Here is a 17,035-nt window from a genome sequence, read left to right as displayed (position 1 = left end):
CATCTTAAATCTCTGGTCCTTTATAGGACTTGGGTCACACTGCTTTGGTTATAAAGTAAAACTGTATATTTCCCACTCCCTAAGCAGTGAGGCTCTAGGGTTGGAGCTCATTTGAGTGCTAACGAATTAGATCACCCTCAAAAGGTTGCTATCAGAAATCAGACTAGCTGGATATTTTACAGCATTTCATAGTTTCAGGGTGACCGTGTTACTGACTCAGCATGTCAACCCAATACCTATATAACAAGGGCATTTTTCTGGACCCCATTCTAGAGCCACAATTTTTTCCCCCAAGGCTACGTAACATTTTCTCCTGGCAAACTATTAGAGTTAATAGAATGCTGTGGTTCTGTTCTGGGGACGGCTTATCAATCATGCTGCTTTTTGAATCACAGCTTGTGTAATTTTTATTCATGACACTTCAGTAAGTTATTTAGAAGCATCGCATCTAAAACAACCCAGGGACTCACTAAACAAAAAAACAAACAAACAAGATCTGGGGTTTTGTTTTCCAATTCTGCTCATGATATACTAGGCTTTAACTTACTTTGTAGAGTAAGGATTAAAATGCTTAATTGGCTGTCACTAAGCAAACTGAGTCCTTTTGATGAATCAAGCCAGCCAGCTTTCAGTCTCTGACATCAAAATTTATGCTCTGTGGAAAAAAAACAAGGCCATGGCTACATAACATTAAACCAACACACAATTAACAACACTTTGTTCTAATTATCTCTGGACACATTTACTGTTGCCCCTATAGTTCATTTTTCTTCTTTGATAGCTCTTAGAATATTTATGGAGATTAGTCCTTGATGCATTGGCCTTCTCTGAGATCTGGGGTTTGCTTACAAGCTCCCACACAAATCTAAGCCAGGCAAACTAACATATTTATGCAGATTAATTCCTGACATATTGGCTTTTTCTATCATCTGACGTGTTTCTAACAAGCTTCTACCTAAACCTGGCCCTGGCAATGCAGGGCAGTCACAGACCCCCTCACACCTTGGCTTACCTCACACTGAGAATGTTTTTTCTTTCCCTCAGCAGTTGGTCATAACTGATAAAAGGTTATGTCTTGATTGAACAAGCTTCCAGGAGTTGGAAGGCCAAAAGGACTGCTATAAAACAGCAATGGAGATGCTAACAAAACCCAAGGTAAGAGGAATCTTCGGCTGCCTATTACTAAGAAACCTAAATTGCAGACAAGTATAGCTTCCTCACATCAATAGTGAGAGACAGGCCAAAAGAAAACGAGCACTGATCAAAGGCTTTTGATGATGGCAGAACTTCAATTTATGGAATGCACGTATTTTTCTACTGAGTTTCTTCTGAAGTCACTGGGGGCATTCACTTTAAAGTCATAAATATTCTCTCCATAGCTCAGGATGGTTTGCAGCATCACTTGGCGTGTTTGTTTGGGCATGTGATTTGATGCTCTATAGATGGGCTGAAGCACCAGGAGGAGCTTCAGTGTGGAAAGTGAATGGGGCTATTAGTTAAGAACACCTTTAAACTGACTAGAGGCTTGCCGACGCAACTGCAAGAGTTTTAAACATAAACGTTGTTAGCTCTTAATATTGATGTGTTGGATAGATAGGTAGTTGCATGCACTACCTATCCATCCAAAGAGTGTGAACAAGCTAAGTAACCAATGGTGAGGAGTAAATACATGGCACTTGCACATATAAACAGGCTGAGCCCTTCGGCCTTATCTCTGGCCATAGGTGCCCCAGTCCCAGACAGGTCCATGTTCTGAGGGCTCCTTGAGGTTGTTTCAGGCTTTTCTGCTTTTGTCTGGGCAATTCCCTCGCTCTTTATTTTACTGTCTTTGCCTGGAGAACTGGCATAAAGCCTCAAAGAATCACAGTTCAAATGCCACTTCTTTATCTCTTTGCTTTCTCCAAAACTAATTGTTAGATACTTCTGTCTTGGTGCTCCACTAAGCCTTGTACATACCTTACATTTTTCTAAAATTTTAATGTGCTTTATCTTTATTGCCTTAATTAATTAGTATATTTTCAATTACTATATTTTTGTCTTCCTTCCAACAATGACAGAAAAGATGCTCTGTATCTCTTTGTAACTCCAGCATCCAGCAGGAGGCCAGGCCTAGAAATGCCAAAGGAGGGAGAGGAAGGTATGGGAGAGAGAAGACAGACAGGCAGACAGAGAGAGAGAGAAGAGAAAAAGAGACAATATGGCACAGAAGGGAAAAAAAAGACAGTATCTAAGCAGAAACATTATTTCTGGGTGGTATTAAAGTAATTCTGACATTTAAATAACTAAAACACAACAATTTTGCCAAATCTTTGATGGAACTGATGGAACTGCTGGTTGAAATGCTCTACCCTCCAGAGGCCAAGAGGTGGACCTACAACTGAAACCAAGCCAGTGAGATCCCTCTCTCTGGAGTGTAGGAGCTTTGATGGGATGACTAGGAAAGAGACATGGCTTTTGCACAGTGCTGCTGATTTGGTGCCATCACACGGAAAAGGCCTGCCTGAGAGAGGAACTAGCTCAAATTAAAGCAGAGCTGAGAGATGGAGAAAGCTTTCTGACATTGTCTGAACCCTTGCATTCATCATGCCTTGTTACAGCTGATTGTCCAGTTATATAACCATCCTTCCTTTTGGTTAAGTCAGTCTGAGTAGTGTCTCTATGACTTGCAACTGAAAGAGTAATCACAAATAGAGAACCTTGAAAGAAGAGTAAGATTTCCCACATTATAAAGTTTTCCCAAGACTTTAGATCTTTGAAATTGTTTCAGCAGCCCATGGACCCTCTCAATATTGCATCCTATACTGAGTGACAATGGTGGCCCCTTGGAGTGTGTGGGTTGGGTACTTTTTGCCTACCTGTGCAGCCTCCATCAGCTTCATTTTTGAGATTCTTGATTTTGGTTCTTAAATAAGAAATCTAACTGTCAATGGGCATGACTGCTTTAAAAGAGAATGATATGCTTTAAATATTCTATCGCAATATATATGCATAAAGACTTAGGTACCAGGATGCTCATAAGAACATTGTAATAGTGAAAGACTGTGAACAAGCTAAGTAGCCAACAGTGAGGATTAAATAAATGGCACTCAGTATCCATTGGATAAATTTCTACATAGCCATTGCATCATATTTTTGAAAAGTATTGAATAATGTAGAGAAACAGTTTTGATATACTGTATGCAACAGCAGGCTACTTAACTGTACGCAGTGATATTTCATGATATCCTAATTTGATTAGGTACAACAATAACAAAAAGACTAGAAATATACATGCTGAAATGCCAATTGCAACCATTTCTGATTAGTGTAATTACAATTATTTTCTTATGATTTTTCCAATTTTCTGTAATGTGACTATTTACTACTTTTATAATCAGAAAATTGCTAGTACAAAGTTACATAGTGACATAAAATGGAATTTTTAAAAAAACTTCAAGCCCCTTTACCAAAGAGTAGTTTTTGTCTCCAATCCTAGCTTAGTGATATTGCTAGGTGACCCACAGATGGATGTAAAACAATCAAGAGAAAGATAAATGCCAGATGCTTTAAGACAGGGTTGTCTGGTATTACCTGTCAGCAAACTGTCATAGAATCTAAAGATTAGGAGGAAACAATTATGAATTTCTATTCAGAATACAACTGGCATGCTGCCTTATAACTTTTTAGTTTCTTTTACATTGTCTTAAGATAGGAGAGGATAAAAGTAAGAAGAACAAGGTAAGAACTTAAAGCCAATTAGAAAGGGAAAGAAAATAGCCTGTTCCTCTCACTAACAAGGAGACAAAGTCAAACTTGGACATATCCGTGGTCATGTCAGGGGAGCCCTCAAAGGTGACATGAAGCCACTGAAGGGCACTTTGGATGATGACCTTTCCCCAGGCTTTCAGGCTTATGGCACTGGGCACATGTGGGAAGGGCCTCTGGATCTAAGTCTGAAGAGCCAGGGAAAGTAAGAGGAGGCAGGGGCACAGAAAGGTTAGATTACAAGTTGGTTAAGATCAGCTTCATCCATGTCTCTGAAAGGACATGAATGCATTCCTTTCTATGGCTGCATAGTATTCCATGGTGTATATGTGCCACAGTTTATTTATCCAGTTTATCGTTGATGGGCATTTGGGCTGGTTCCAACTCTTTGCTGTTGTGAATAGTGCTGCAGTAAACATACATGTGCATGTGTCTTTATAGTAGAATGATTTATAATCCTTTGGGTATATACCCAGTAATGGGATTGCTGGGTCATACAGTATTTCTGCTTCTAGATCCTTGAGGAATCACCACACTGTCTTCCACAATGGTTGAACTAATATGCACTCCCACCAACAGTGTAAAGGCATTCCTGTTTCTCACATCCTTGCCAGTATTTGTTGTTTCCTGACTTTTTAATGATCGCCATTCTAACTGGCTTGAGATGATATCTCATTGTGGTTTTGATATGCATTTCTCTGATGACCAGTGATGATGAGCTTTTTTTTCAAAAAAATTTTTTTTTTTTTTTTTGAGACGGAGTCTCCCTCTGTCGCCCAGGCTGGAGTGCAGTGGCCGGATCTCAGCTCACTGCAAGCTCCGCCTCCTGGGTTTACTGGGACTACAGACACCCACCACCCCGCCCGGCTAGTTTTTTGTATTTCTTAGTAGAGACGGGGTTTCACTGTATTAGCCAGGATGGTCTCGATCTCCTGACCTCGTGATCCGCCCGTCTCGGCCTCCCAAAGTGCTGGGATTACAGGCTTGAGCCACCGCGCCTGGCCTTTTTCAAATGTTTTTTGGCCACATAAGATCAATGAAAGCAGAGAGTAGAATTGTGGTTACAGAGACTATGAGGGTGCAAGAATGCAGAAAGTGTGGTCAAAGGGTACAAAATCTGTTGATAATAGAGTACTATACATTTCAAAATTGCTAAGAGTCCATTTCAAACCTTCTCACCACAAAAAATGTTAAGTATGAGGTGATGGATATGTTAACTAGCTTGATGTAATTATTACATGTTGTATTATGAATTGTAACATCACTTTGCATGCCATAAATGTATCTAACTATAAATTACTAATTTATAATTTTTAAAAAGACCAGTGAAAGCTTGTTGGGTTTAGTAAAGAACTGAACCTAAGTTGTTTTGATAGCTTTAAATATCACTCTAAAAGCAGTTTCTGTGGTTCTCAATCCTGGTTGTGCACCTGAATAATCCATAGAGGTTTAGAAAAATACAGATGGTCAGTTTCCACTGTAGACTTAAAGAGCTGGGATTTCCTGGGTTACATTCTAGACATCTGAGTTTTTAAAAAACTCTATTTCTTCTCTGGTTTCATCCCCCTAGCCTGCTTGCACATCTCATTCCTGCATTTCTACTTCTCTCTCCTGCATCATCCATTTCATCCTCTCCACTAGACCATGACCATTGGTACACTAACATGCCATACCATCAGCTTTTGAAGAGTTTCTCTTGTACCCTGTCTCTCCTCAGTTTTGACCCTCTCCATGTCTGACCCACTTCAGACCTGTCTATACATGTCTCCACATGTTTTCCTCCCCGCCCACTCCCATCAGAAACTGTTGTTACGCAAGTCATAGCTGACCGTGCCTTGCCAGAGCCGAGGATTCTGTGCTCCATCTTGCTTGTGCTGTTAGCAGCACTCGGCAAGGATACCCTTGGAGCACTTTCTTCTTTAGGCTCCTACAACACTTCACCTTCCATTTTCCTCCTACCACACCAGACACTCTCCCCAGGCTCAGGTGCTGGCTCCTTTTCCTCAGCCAGACCTCAAAAAATGGGGAACCTCTGAACTCTATCCTCTGCCCTCTTCTTGTCCATTTACAGTTACTTCTGATGGGACTTTAGTTAGTCCCATGAGGCTGAGTGTCATCTGTATGCTGATGACTCTCAAATCCATATCTCTAGCCCTGACCTGAACTTTGTATTTCCACCTGCCTATAGAACATCACCACTTGAATGCTTAATAGGCATCTCAACTTAACATGGGCAAAAACCAACAGGCAATTGCATGCTAATTTTGCTAAGTCACCTTTCCTCCAAGGCTTGCCTCTCTCAGGAATTTGGTACAACCTCACACTCAGTTGCTAAAACCAAAAAACTAGAGGTTATCCTTGACTTCTCACTTTTCCTTATATTCCACATCCAATTGATCTGTATTTCCTAATCTTACTTCTGAAATACATTCTTTGACCATTTCTTACTAGTATAGTATAGTGGAGCCATACATTGGGAGTTCAAATTCTGACTCTCTCACTGGCTACATGATCTTGGGCAAAATATCCAGCTTTTTTGGGGGGCTCAGTTTCCTCATCTGTAAAATGGGGATAATAGTGATAACTACTGTTGGGAGTCAGGAAACAGTATCCCCAAATGAAAGCTCAGAAGCGAAAGTTTTTCTCTGACTTCTTGTCCTCCTGTCTCCCAGCACCATTCTCCCCCAGCCTACCCATAGAAACTAGAATCCCTCTTCTCCCAGGCAGGCCAAAGAAACCATAAAACTAGTCATTAAGCCTAAAAAAAAAAAATTACTCTAATTTTCCTTCTGCTTTTCTATGTAAAATCTGGCCATAAGGAAATTATCTGATCTGCCTTGTTTGCTACAGATCATAAGACCCCCTATTCTAGAGGAGGTTTGGCCCCACACTCAGAAGGAAAGAATGCTGCAAGCAGAGGCCAAGAAGAATCTAGACAGGCAGGCCTCGCAGGGTTTCCCCACTCAGTCTATTACCATTACATCACTCTCTTCTTTTGTACAGTCATCTTTCTACATGGCTCTCTATACTCTGTTGAACATAAGCATAAAAATGGACAATTTCTCCTGCATCTTTGAGTCACCATTCTGAAGGCTCCTATGTATACACATTGAAAATAAATGTGTATGCCTTTTCTCCTATCAATCAGTTGGCCTCATGTCAGTGATTTTCTGTGAACCTTTAGGGAGCCAAGAGCTCCCGCTGGTCCCTATACTACCCTATCCCACAGGGTTATGACGATGGAAATAGCATATATAAACATAAATGGTCATCAGAACAGTGTTTGGGACATAGTAAGCCCTATAGGAAGGCTTGCCAACATGTTTATTATTCTCATTACCTCCAGTCCAATGAAATTAATATGGTATGATTATCATTCCCTATTAGTCCTAGGCACCTACCCTAGACCAGTCTACTAATATTGTTTGTCTGAATCTAAAAACAACAAAAAAAAATATCTTCTACCTGGTCTCCCTGCCCCTCCTATGTCCCACTATTAGCCCACAAAGCAGAAGAATTTGTCTTCATAAATAAGAAGTCACATCACTGCTCCTTCCCAGTTTAAAATTCTCTAAATGTCTTCCTTTTACATTTAGATCACTTTCAGAGTCTTAATTGTGACCATGGCCTATATGGCTTAAGCGGGTCTGGCCCTTGTCTACCTCTCTGAACTCATCTTCTTCCGTTTTTTAAATTTTGTACCTTGTGTCCCGGGACACACTTCTTATTTCTGTTCCTTGCACTTGCCAAGCTTTCCAGCACTTCAGGTGGCCGTTCACCTTTGCAGCTGCCTCCTCTTGGAATGTTCTGCCTCGATCTTCACACAGCTGTCTCCTTTTTATTATTTATATTACACCCAAATGGCTGATGTCAGAGCTCTTCTTAAGTAAATACCTCTCCTACCCCTAGTTCGCACTTTCTCTACTACTACCTCAACCAACTTTTCTTACTTACAGGCATATAGTTGCCTATTTGTTTACTTATTTATTATTTGATAAGTATATGCTTCCTGTGTCTGCCCACTGGGGGACCAAGAAAACTGATCTAATCTCTGTGCAAAGAACAGTGTTTGGTACATAGAAGATATTTAAGATATATCTATCGACTATGAGTTCTACATGTAATTGTGATGCACAGCCAGGTTTGTCTATTTTAAACTACCTAATTTTAAATAGGAATTACTGATTAACAAAATGCTTATGCACAACACTTTAATTGTCATCCTTTCATGGAAAGGTATAATTGAGTAGAAAAACCTGTTATTCGCCTTAACACATTTAATTGTCATATTTTTCTGCACAAAATAAATCATTCCTATAAGTGGCCAAGTTCTTTCAACCTTGAGGCTATCTAGCTAAGTCATCAGCACATGCTTTTAGGCTTAGGACTCTCAGGTGGTGGCGGGCCTGTTCTTCCCGTGGTTAGAAGCTGAGAATCAGAGATGCAGTGGGAGTTGGGAGTGAGTCAAGGGAACGTCCAGCTTCACTTTTAGTCAGGTGTGCAGTTGGTCCCTGAGTGGAGAGAAGGGCCCCGTGGGAGTGTCAGGAGCAGGGACTGCAGACAAACAAATCATGTCTTTCAAGGAACATGCCACGAGCAAATCTGGGACCCGAGTGGGGCAAATGCCCAGGAGTAGAGAACAGGGAAGACTCCAGATGAAGCCAGTGAATACTGGAGGGCAGGTCTGGGAAGATTCCTTAAATCAGTGGTCTCTGGTGGCATGGGAGAAAGGAGTGATCCTTTCACAGAAGGGACCTGAGACATGGCAGTGCTGTTGAGCATGGTGAGCTTTGTTCTAAGTCAAGTAAGCAGTCTCTGAAACAGCAGCCTTGAAAACCCGAAGTTTTAAAAAACATAGAAAATGCTACACTCACACACTAAGAAGTTACATAAAATGTGCAAGTGGCATCCAGATTGCCCATGTGTGCCCTATAACACCAATATACACCAAATGATTTCTCCTCCAGGCACCAGGACCCTAAACACAAATTAGAATTTAAGCCCAGAGGAAGCCGTGGCTGGGTAGTGAGGGTAAACGGTCTACTCTTCACCATGAAGAGCTGGCAACAGCTGAAACCAATGCATTCAGTACAGAAGATAAGGCTGACGAGAGAGAGAGTATGTATAATTATAATTTTTATAATTTTGACTGTTGGCACTGGAGGCGTTTTTAGAAAGGTAAAGGTCTTAATTAGCACAATATTTTGCCGAGCATGGGGATGGTATGGAATGAGCCCATGACGTGGCATGCAGAGATCTAGACAGCTCCGCAAATTAAAAGACAGATAGAACCTGGCTGTGGGAGAAGGCGGCTGAGGGAGAGGAGAGTAAGTGGGACAGAGCTGGCCATGTTCTAAGGCGGGATCTGGAAACTGAGGAGAAAGGCCACTGAGAAATACCTTGCAACCAAAGGACTGAGAGGAAACAGAACTATCAAAAGACAGAGTTGAAGGCCCTTAGCCTCCAGAATGTTCTGCCATAACCCCATATCCTTCCTAGGGTTGGATTTGGGAAAAATCAAGTAAAGGGGGTGCTGTTTCATAGGAGGTTGGTGCATGGAGAAGAAAGAGGAATTGATTGATGAATGTGAGTAGGAACTTGCCCCAGATATGGTAACAAGAGGGAATAATCCGGGGGTTGTGGCTGTGGGGTGTTTTGCTTAGACAATATTAACTCAATTTTCTCAGTCAAGGGCTCCTCAAGTTGTTTTTGAATATCATTGTCACAGTAATAAAGAACGTAATATAGAAGTCATTATCTGTATTTCATTTTCTACACCTTCTTGGAACCTGTTGGGGAAGGAGGAATTAAAGAAGACTGCTTTCCACCAGCCTGAAAATCATTCCTTTCTGTGATCTACAACACCAGGGGCCAAGAGATTAGGGTATACAAACATGGTCATTTCTAAAATACGCTGATGGTGTGTTGGTGGTATATTGGTGAGCCTAGCTGCCTTCCAAAAATACACTGATGGAAAATATTCTCTATTTTTTTTTTTGAATCTTGTATATCAAATTTTGCCAAAGTAATTTTTGACACATTATAATTAATTCCCTTGCAATCTTCCAAGGGAGCATTTCGTTAAAGCATAAAAATCCACACGGGGTCTGTGACCAGCTCTGACTGCAGTCTGTCAGAATCAGTTCTCTATTTTCCCACAACAATGTTTAACTCATGCAAAGATCCTAGACACTGAGAATATGGAGAAAATATTTTAAAATAAAAAAAAAGTAGCATATAAAATTCATATGAAAATTGAATTACATGTATGACAAAAAGACATCTATATATTATATAAGAAGATATATTTATATATATTTACAAACATATATTTGTATTTCTTATTTTACATATTTTGTTATAAAATGAAATAATCTTGTTCAAGTAGAAGATAGTAAGATGTGAAGGCAAGGAGAAAGTTCATTTAATATTGAACAATGAATTTTAGGAAACAAGCAGAGACACTATGACTATAGGAAATTTAAAAAATAAAATAGCTTTATGAAAGAAAATAGTGGGGCTTAATGGCACTTACAAATATTATCTATTGCATTCAACTAATGCTGGAATCAAGAGTTGTTGCCTGAAGTGTAAAGAACTCTATGTAACGAAAAAGGATACTGCTTCTCTTTTACTCACTACAGTTTAAGAAACATTTGTTGTCAGATACATTTGTTTTTTATTATACTTTATGTTCTAGGGTACATGTGCACAACCTGCAGGTTTGTTACATATGTATACATGTGCCATGTTGGTGTGCTGCACCCATTAACTTGTCATTTACATTAGGTATATCTCCTAATGCTATCCCTCCCTCCTCCCCCCACCCCACAACAGGCCCTGGTGTGTGATGTTCCCCTTCCTGTGTCCAAGTGTTCTCAGTGTTCAATTCCCACTTATGAGTGAGAACATGTGGTGTTTGGTTTCCTGTTCTTGCAATAGTTTGCTGAGAATGATGGTTTCCAGCAGCATCCATGTCCCTGCAAAGGACACGAACTCATCCTTTTTTATGGTTGTGTAGTATTCCATGGTGTGTATGTGCCACATTTTCTTAACCCAGTCTGTCACTGATGGACATCTGGGTTGGTTCCAAGTCTTTGCTATTGTGAATAGTGCTGCAATAAACATACGTGTGCATGTGTCTTTATAGCGGCATGATTTATAATCCTTTGGGTATATACCCAGTAATGGGATGGCTGGGTCAAATGGTATTTCTAGTTCTAGATCCTTGAGGAATTGCCACACTGTCTTCCACAATGGTTGAACTAGTTTACAGTCCCACCAACAGTGTAAAAGTGTTCCTATTTCTCCACATCCTCTCCAGCACCTGTTGTTTCCTGACTTTTTAATGATCACCATTCTAACTGGTGTGGAAATACGTTTTTTAAAGACCTCTTAGCTTAATGAAGTAAAACGTCCTTTTCATTTTTGTCTCTAACAATGTCATGAACTAAGATTCATTTTCTCTGTAGTCATAAACAAAAACTAACGATTTAAGTACACGGTTCTCTGGGAGTAAGAAATGGTAATATCGACTCTTCCCTATTGTGAGTCTATTTAATTCAACCTCAAGACAAAGCTGTGAGTTTCTTACAACTGAAATAGGAACCTCAGTTTCCCTTGAGAAGGCTTTCCTATCTTTTATAGTGACTATCTTCAAAAATTGATGAAAGAATGAGAACCCTTGGGGAGACAAGGCTGATTCCTAGCTCTTTGCCCAGAGGGAGTTACTAGTGATTACTTTAGTTGATATTTCTTCTGCTCTGTGCTTGAAGCTACTGGCTTACCTGTCTGCCTTTGGTCACACCTGTGTGGAGTAGCCAAACTCTTTCATTCACAGTCCTTATATTATTAATCATTGTGCCCAGATAAGTAGGAACAAAATTAAGGAAAAGGAGTTGGTTTGGTGTGGATGAATAAAAGAGACTATGCACCAGGCATCATTTAAAAAATAATTACTCATGTAATCCTCATTACTTCCCTGTAAAGCTAGTTACTATTACTGTCCCCATGCTTTCGGCTGAGGGAACAGAGGCATGGGGAGCCTAAGTAACTTTGATGGTTTCAAAGCTAGAAAGTAGTTGAACAGGGATTCAAACCAAATCCCAAGAACTGGGCTTCAAAGTGCATCATCTCACCATTCTGCTTCATTATCACCAAGAAAATTAGTGTAAAATGGATATGCTCATTATAAACAATGTGGTAGATCTGAGGTAGCATTGCAGAAACCAAGCATAGAAAACAAGACCCCTCTAGGTCTTCTTTTCTTTTCTTTTTTTTGGAGTGTGTCACCCAGGCTAGAGTGCAGTGGCACACAATCTCTGCTCACTGCAAGCTCCGCCTCCCAGGTGCACGCCATTCTCTTGTCTCAGCCTCTGTACTAGCTGGAACTACAGGCACCCACCACCACGCCCAGCTAATTATTTGTATTTTTAGTAGAGATGGGGTTTCACCGTGTTAGCCAGGATAGTCTCGATCTCCTGACCTCATGATCCGCCTGCCTCGGCCTCTCAAAGTGCTGGGATTACAGACGTGAGCCACTGTGCCCAGCCTCCAGGTCTTATTCCTTTATGCTAGTAGAGTTTTCAGGATTCTGTAGGCTCTATGGTAGAACTGTGTTTTTAGATGTTGGGTGAAGGCCCTTTATAAGCTTATCGAAAGGAGGTAAATGAACTCATAGAAAAAAAAAAATCTTTGCTGAATCTTTAAGCATGCGACATTTCAATCAAGAACTAGTAACTGGAATGGTCTTTCACGACTGCTGTAAAATTCATGAATTAACACTTGAAATAATGTCAAATGCCACTAAGTAACAGACTAGTGTTATCATATACTGATCTGGAGGTATCTGGAGAATGTCAGTGCTCCAAAAATCTCCTTAAGTCTCCTTAGCCAGTTTCGGTTCCACTGTTGGATGCTTTACACGTTTAATTCCTGAGTATTTTTTTAAAGATATGACTATATTGCTTAAAATCTCTCTGTGTGTGTCCAATCATCTTTACATACTATTAAATATTTTGCTTAGTCATTCATTCATGCATTCATTCATTTTACCAGTTACTCACAAAAACAAAGTAAAATATCACATAGCCCCTTACCTCAAGGAGCTTACAATTTTAGAAACTAATCCAGTTTGAGGGCTGAATTCAAGTTAAAATCAATTACTGCCCTATGTACTCCTTTTAAAACAACATAAAGTCAAGACCCTTTCAGTGCTAACTTTTTGTTCATCGTAGGCAAATCTCAGTAGGAAATGATAGATCGTATTAGTGTGGGAGAACTGAAAAGGGAAGATTTATACTCACTGAAAACCAGTGCCAATAAAAGAAGCAGAACACTTATTTTTCTTGAAGAGTGTAAAAATTGCTTCATTTCTTACCTCCAGAGCTTTCAATCTCTCTAATAGCAATTTGGTCTTTTCTTTCCCCTCATCTGTACTGCTGCTTTCACTCCTCGAATCCTCATCAACCACCATGTGAAGATCTTCCAAAGCTTCCTTATGTTTTCTCTCTTCCTCTGACAGCTTTTCCTGAAGCAAGAAAGAATTACTGTTTTCAATAATCTCCACTGAAAAATAAACATGAGTATGAGGCTGGAAAGGCTGGAATCCTTCTCCTGCATGTGCATTCTTCTGGGGCTGGGAATTTGCTAAACAAATTCTGAGAGGGGTTTATTTTTTAAAATGTAGATATTTGTACTGAACCCTGGAAGGACAAAGCCATTGGGTCGCCATCTTTGAATGCAGATGTCCTTTGCACAGGTGGAGAAGTGACTGAGCCAGCAAAGCCACAGGTGGGGTCATGTGGTTAATCCAATTTTATCTGCACAATGAAACTCAGCTATACTGCAAACTGCTGAAAAATAGATCAATTTTGATACTTTGATTTGTGAAAGGCATAGCTCCTCAAGATAGGATCATTAAAGTAACTGGACATGTAGCCATTTAATTAAAAGAATATAAAATACCACAAAATACTGAAATAAGAGTGATTTCAGAATTCAAAGCTCACACCTATTAGTTCTTTCAGCTCCATAATGACACAACTTTTAAGGATCCCTTAGTCCCTTTCTGTAACACTGTTCAGTGTTCGTACTATGGCCCTGAGGCAGACATAAAACGTTATTTTGTCTTGACTCAATGTTGGAAGCCCCTCACTCAACCTTATCCCTGGAAGCTTTTGGAAAGTTGAGAAGTATTAAGTTAAGCCTCACGAATAGCTCTCATTTTCAAGGGAAAAAGAAGTATCAAGAGATAACCATATTAAAAAAAAAAAAAACAGGCCGGGCGCGGTGGCTCCAGCCTGTAATCCCAGCACTTTGGGAGGCCGAGACGGGCGGATCACGAGGTCAGGAGATCAAGACCATCCTGGCTAACATGGTGAAACCCCGTCTCTACTAAAAATACAAAAAACTAGCCGGGCGAGGTGGCGGGCGCCTGTAGTCCCAGCTACTCGGGAGGCTGAGGCAGGAGAATGGCGTGAACCCGGGAGGCGGAGGTTGCAGTGAGCCGAGATTGCGCCACTGCACTCCAGTCTGGGCGACAGAGCGAGACTCCGCCTCAAAAAAAAAAAAAAAACACACACACACACATCTATTTTATGCATGGAGACTCTTGCTCCCCACAACCAGGTGACATCCTTCCATTACACTATTTAATTCTAAACACAATGCTGCAGAAATCTTTGCTTTAATGTAGCTCGTTATCAACCATCTGAACAAAACTGGATTATCAGTGGTAAGAGACTTCTCTATATTTTAGTACTAAGCTAAGATCTATTTGCAAATACAGAAGCACAAAAGGTATCATTCTTACCCTTCAGGAGCTCATACAATCTACTTAGAAAAGAACAACACAAGAAGAAGAAGAAGAAGAAAAAAAAAACCCACAGCGTTTTCAAACTGTGTTCATTAAGGTGCTTTGAAGGTTCCAAAAATATTTAAGTGATGAAAACAAATTAGGAAGTATGTAAAAATATGTCTTAATGTATATGTATATATTTATACACACACATGTATCAGTGTATGTGTGTGTATATATAAATCACTTTAGACCACAAAGTCAGTGAATTCATCCATGTGAACCTGTTATGCACAGATTTCAGGATCTAATTTCTCCTGTCATCTCTGTATATGTAAATGTGTAACTGATTAGAAAGGTTGTAGTTCTTTAGGAAATCAGACCCAAACATGCCTAACTGTATACCATGTGCAGGTGTGAGTTCAGCTCAGATAAATGCCAAGCAAGTTTAAGATGTACATCCACAGGCCAGGAAACAAGCCCAGGTCATGGTAGCATTTTTATAGCTTTGAATTTTTAGGGTTTGGCCACCTGTAAGACTTACATTTCCATGATAAGGAAGATGAAGTTTGTACATATTGTTCCTAAACAAAGAGGTATTTTTACTTCTGTTTTGTAGTTTGAGATGACTGTAAGTAAATACTAACCTAGGTTTATGAAGCAAGCTGTTTTAAAATTATCTTCATTTGACTTTTCTGTAAATAGTTTTTCATTCAACTCAGCATATTCCACTTATATTTTACACATATACATATGTATATACACACACATACATATATCCATGCATACAAACACACATATACACAGTCACACATTCCTTAGGAGATTTCATCATTGTATAAACATCATAGAGTATATTTACACAAACCCAGATGGGACAGCCTACTATACACCCAGGCTATATGGTACCTAGGTTAGAATCCTATATACCATGTTACTGTACTGAATACTGTAAGCAACTGTAACACAATGGCAAGTATTTGTGTATCTAAACATATCTAAACATAGAAAAGGTACAGTAAAAACATGGTATAATCTTAAGAGACCAGCATCACACATGTGGCCTGTCATTGACCCACATCTTTATGAGGTGCATGACTCTGTGTGTGTGTGTGTGTGTGTGTGTGTGTGTGTGTGTGTGTGTGTGTGTGTCTGTAGAAGTATCCTGTAATAATCAGAGCTCAACAGCTAATTAAAACAAAGAAAAGCCACTGGGGTGGTAAATGAAAAGCCAAAAGACTTCGGAATGTGGCAGCCAGATTTCAGGTCTACCATTTATTTAGCAGTTTGGTAAATGATCTTAGATAAACTTCTTCTTCTCTCTCTCTTTTTTTTTTTTTTTTTTTTTTTTTTTAATGGAGACTTGCTCTATCACCCAGGCTGGAGTGCAATGGCATGATCTCGGCTCACTGCAACCTCCACATCCCAGGTTCAATCGAATATCCTGTCTCAGCCTCCCGAGTAGCTGGGATTACAGGCGCTTGCCACCATGGCCAAATAGCTTTTGTATTTTTAGTCGAGACAGGCTTTCACCAGGTTGGCCAGGCTGGTCTTGAACTCCTGACCTCAGGTGATCCACCCACCTCGGCCTCCCAAAGTGCTGGGATTACAGGCCTGAGCCACTGCACCTAGCCTTGGACAAACTTTTTAATTTCAATAAGTCTTGATGTCTTTGTCTCCTAAACTCCCAAATGAGGCTAATGCCAACATATATATACTCACACACCATATAGTGAATTCTTGTTATTCACGGTAATTATGTTCTCTAAAATTTTCATGAACATAACACTGACTTAGGAAATGTGAGATTATTGTTCCTAGGGGAAATATAGAGTTAGGTTCCTGTGAGCCTCTGGTCACATTTTCATTAACCAGCCATTATATAATCTTGTTTTATGTGTATTTCTATTTAAAGACACCTTATATTTAACATATACTATTGATTCAGTGACATTGACCTAACAGCCAACAGCGCCGTAACTCATGCCTGAAGGAAGCTTATCTAACACACAGGTATTTTATCTGTAGGGCACATCACAGTCTATGTGTGGTTAGGAACACCAGACAGAGCTTCAACACTACACTCAGGGCCATTTCAAACAGTGAAATCACCAACAAAAAGCACAAAATACAAAAAACGTACCACTAAATAGACCACAAACAGGACACTAGTTTATTGCATGAAAGCTAAAACAACAAGGCACAGTGCTGCCTTGCTCCATCCCAGCCAGTAACGTGAACCTTGGGTGACTAGTTTTTCACCATTCCACATTATATTCACAAATGACCACAAAAGTGACACAAGTATTGATTTTCGGGTCGTAAACAAATTTCTGTGAGTAGAAAATTTGCAAATGCAGAATTTACAAATAATGAGGAGCCACTGCCCTACCCTTCAAACACAGACACACACACACACACACACTTTCTCTCTCTCTCTCTCTCTCTCTTAAAGTGCCTAGATACAGTGCCCAGGTATTATGATGTAGAAAT

General features: G+C 40.0%; 1 protein-coding gene across 1 annotated transcript in view; it reads right to left on the bottom strand.

Moving 5' to 3' along the window:
• Nucleotides 1–17,035, bottom strand: part of NCKAP5 (NCK associated protein 5) — a 944,753-nt gene that overhangs the window by 285,881 nt on the left and 641,837 nt on the right. Inside the window, exon 7 of the mRNA XM_030917014.1 lies at nucleotides 13,124–13,273. Coding sequence (XP_030772874.1) covers nucleotides 13,124–13,273 — 150 coding nt within the window. The remainder of the gene's footprint in view (nucleotides 1–13,123; nucleotides 13,274–17,035) is intronic.

This window comes from Rhinopithecus roxellana, chromosome 14 (assembly GCF_007565055.1).
Source record: "Rhinopithecus roxellana isolate Shanxi Qingling chromosome 14, ASM756505v1, whole genome shotgun sequence".
NCBI classification, from domain to species: Eukaryota; Metazoa; Chordata; class Mammalia; order Primates; family Cercopithecidae; genus Rhinopithecus; species Rhinopithecus roxellana.
Note: the sequence above shows the minus strand (reverse complement) of the source record. Positions and strands in the feature narration are given on the sequence as shown.